This window comes from Bison bison, unplaced genomic scaffold, assembly GCF_000754665.1.
Source record: "Bison bison bison isolate TAMUID 2011002044 unplaced genomic scaffold, Bison_UMD1.0 scf7180017864519, whole genome shotgun sequence".
NCBI classification, from domain to species: domain Eukaryota; kingdom Metazoa; phylum Chordata; class Mammalia; order Artiodactyla; family Bovidae; genus Bison; species Bison bison.
Window position 1 is genome coordinate 20,780,101 of NW_011495072.1, and position 3,277 is coordinate 20,783,377.

General features: G+C 31.7%; 1 protein-coding gene across 4 annotated transcripts in view; it reads right to left on the reverse strand.

Moving 5' to 3' along the window:
• AGL (amylo-alpha-1, 6-glucosidase, 4-alpha-glucanotransferase) overlaps positions 1 to 3,277 on the reverse strand; it is a 101,371-nt gene that overhangs the window by 49,289 nt on the left and 48,805 nt on the right. For all 4 annotated transcript variants that reach the window (XM_010831000.1, XM_010830999.1, XM_010830997.1 and 1 more), the window contains exons 8-12: positions 2,919 to 3,042; positions 2,502 to 2,604; positions 2,314 to 2,411; positions 1,491 to 1,630; positions 247 to 434 (exon numbers count right to left, since the gene is read on the reverse strand). In XM_010831000.1, coding sequence (XP_010829302.1) covers positions 247 to 434; positions 1,491 to 1,630; positions 2,314 to 2,411; positions 2,502 to 2,604; positions 2,919 to 3,042 — 653 coding nt within the window. The remainder of the gene's footprint in view (positions 1 to 246; positions 435 to 1,490; positions 1,631 to 2,313; positions 2,412 to 2,501; positions 2,605 to 2,918; positions 3,043 to 3,277) is intronic.

Below are 3,277 nucleotides of genomic sequence, written 5' to 3' on the forward strand. Positions count from 1 at the left end.
ATAAGACAATATAATGTCCCTAACTTAAATAAAAATATTAACTCATACGTTTTATGCCCAGTACTCCATAATATCTGCATCAAAAAATTCTCAGAATTATGCAAATTATGCAAGTTTTAAAATACTACCACCATATTACTGTTAGCATTCAACAAGCAAAAGGAAACATGTATTTGTACACTCTTATTAAGGAAAGCTAGGAAAGGACACTGATTTCTTTAACATAGATGAATTATTTATCTGTACCTCTGCTACATGAAGAGGTGTTGAGTGACAATTATCAAGACGGACTCCCTGGAAATAAGTTGCGGTGATTTCTGTGTATTTTTTCATGTGTGCCCAGAGATAAGGACAGTCCTCTGGTTTTTTCCCATAGCGTAATTTAACACTGTCTCCCCAGCAAATAAGTTCTCTCCTTAGATAAACATCTGAACCTGTTAAAAAAGGAGCTTGCTTTCAATGGTTCAAGGAATAAAATGAAAATATTTATTTCAAGGAAAATCTGTTGTTTTAAAATCACATTTATTATTTCTAACACAAGCCATATATAGGTTAAAATTATATCTAAAATGGTATGGGATAAAGTTTTAAAAAATTGATAGTAATTTAGATCTCCTATCTATTTTGCTAAAACTGTACCTTACATTCTCTTCTAAAAACGTGTGCTTAATAGTAAAAATTCAAGTTGCTTCTTAAAGGAAAACAGTAATAGTAATACCATGAGCCTTTAAAGCTATACCAAAACCATTTAAAGCTCCATCTCCACCTTGCTACCAATTTTTGGCAATATGTTACATTAAATCCATGGTGTAGAGCAAAGTATCATTTTTCACTTCGAATGGTTGGAAAGGAGATGGCAGAGATACTTAAATGCAAAGCTACATGTTTTTTTTAAAAAATGAGACTTCTGAATTAAATTTAATGTCATAAAAACAGGCTTCTGATTCTAAAATGTTAAAAAATAAATATATCGATAGGTCCCTTGCAAAATTATTCCTGGCAATGAAACAGCTATAAGAAATAAGAAGCTAGCATTAAGTAAGAGGGAATCTAAAAACAATTGTTTTCTAGTTTAACTGTCATTCAAATATCTTAAATACTCCTCTAGCTAATCAGTGAAAATATCTCTTACAGTAAACAGTTGTAACCATACAGGTTCAGATGGCTTTTTAAAGATGCAAATGAGTACATTTGTGTACAAATGAGTTGCCCAAATAAAATCTTCTGTAGAACCATAATCAAATAGATATATGAGAACTCTTCTGTTTGAGGAGATAGGGGTAGAAAAGGAAAGAAGGAGAATGAAGCTGAATCTCATTCTGTCAGTTCCTTCCCTTCTCTCAAACTGTATGCACCTCTGGCATCACCAATGAAACAATTTAAAAATCATTAGCCTACTCGGGGAACAAAATCAACAAACAATTTATATTCTGAGCTTGCCATGAACTTTTATTTCCCTGTCCATAGAGAAGTTAACAAAAATGACATACCTGGTTCAGCAAAATTTCGAAGGGGATCATCTCCCATTACCCATCCATTATGTGCCATCAGAAAACAAGCTTTATTTGGGACATGAATCATTGATTCTTCTACAGAGAGGGATATGTCTTCAAAGGGGAAAGTAAAATATCTAGGGAGATACAATGAAGTATGAAATCCATACAGGAAATTCCTTGGAGAAAATCTGAATTAATACCATTAAAATTAAACTTTGTCCCTAATGAATAGAATAGATAAGATTAGTTTGACACCATTTATAAGAAATAAGAAATAAACTTCAATACAGGTGAAAAAATCATCAGACATTTTGAGTAAATCTAGCAGGATTTGAGAAATTGAGTAAGTATTACACTATATCTGATTAACATTCTAAGTATAGAATGTTAGTATAGAACATTCTAATAACTTTAAAAATCTCATAGAATGACTAAGAAAATCACTAAAGTATTGACATTATTTTGCACAAGTTTTTACTATGCTTCAGTTGCCTAATCTCTGCTGTACACTACTTATAAGGAGCTAAATACTTGCTTAATTTGCTTAACAGTGAAATTATTAGTAAGTATGCAGTCGTCCAGAAACATGAATGTAAATGATTATAAATTGGTTCATACTGATGATAGTTCTCTAATTAAAGATTTGCCTAACAAAATTAATTAATATTAAGCCTAGTTACCAGATCAAAACTGCTATTTCAATTTAAGAAACATACTGGGTCACACATTCAAGGAAATTCAAATTTAGGTTAATTTGAAGAATTTAGTACAATTTCAATTTTTAACCTTTCATGAGAAGAAAACAAAAATGGAATACCTGGTAACCAAAGGATGTTTTCTAGTAACAGGTCCTAGTTTAGGTCCATGGTCAGCCAGTCGTTCATAAAACACATTTCCCAAAAGGCAATTGACTGCCTAGAAAACATGAACTTATGTCAGTAACAACAACAAAAAACAGTATTAAAACTCAGAGAAAAACAGCAGTTCAAAAGAAGTAGGTAAAACCTGTTCCTGATGATAGTTAATGAGTTGATGCTTCTCCGAATTTAATTCCTCAATTCTCTTCCTGAACCAATTGCAGCATTCATTAATTGCGGCTGGCCCATTGCTTGAAGTAGATAAAGCAATACGAATATTATTTAATGGTTCTACAAACTCTACATTAAAAATTTTTCTAATACGGGTCATAGAAACTTAGGACCTTAATTAAGACTTAAGAAATTTTCCAGTTGTATACATTTTTACCACAAAAGGGGAAATGTCATGTGTTGGAAGTAGTAATTATAGCGAATTACTTTATTTCATTTTTTATTCAGGCTGTTAACAAATAGCATAAAAATAATACCATAAACGTAATCAGAATAGTCATAAAGGTTTACAAGCAATATTATTCTTTAGTATGTAGTAAAATATAAAACATACTCATGTGGTATGAAAGTTGCTAGAGCAACATTCATATCTACAGTGCAGCCAAGCCGTCTGTATTCAGGATCCTGAATTATCTTAAGGTGGTGATCTGGATCAGGCCTTGTTGTTTTCCTATTTTCTGAAAGAAAGAAAATATTATATCTTAAATGCAGATATATATAAGGAGATTATAACTGTTACTTATTTCATATTTTTAGTTTATTGTTTTTTTCTTAGAAAATAAAAGAACTATTTATTTCATAAGCATTCCTTCCTACCTCCCTACGTATCCTTCTGCAAAAACCTAACACACACACACACACACACACAGAAGGAAAGAGAGAGAGAGAGGCGGCATTGGGGAAAGAGGAGAG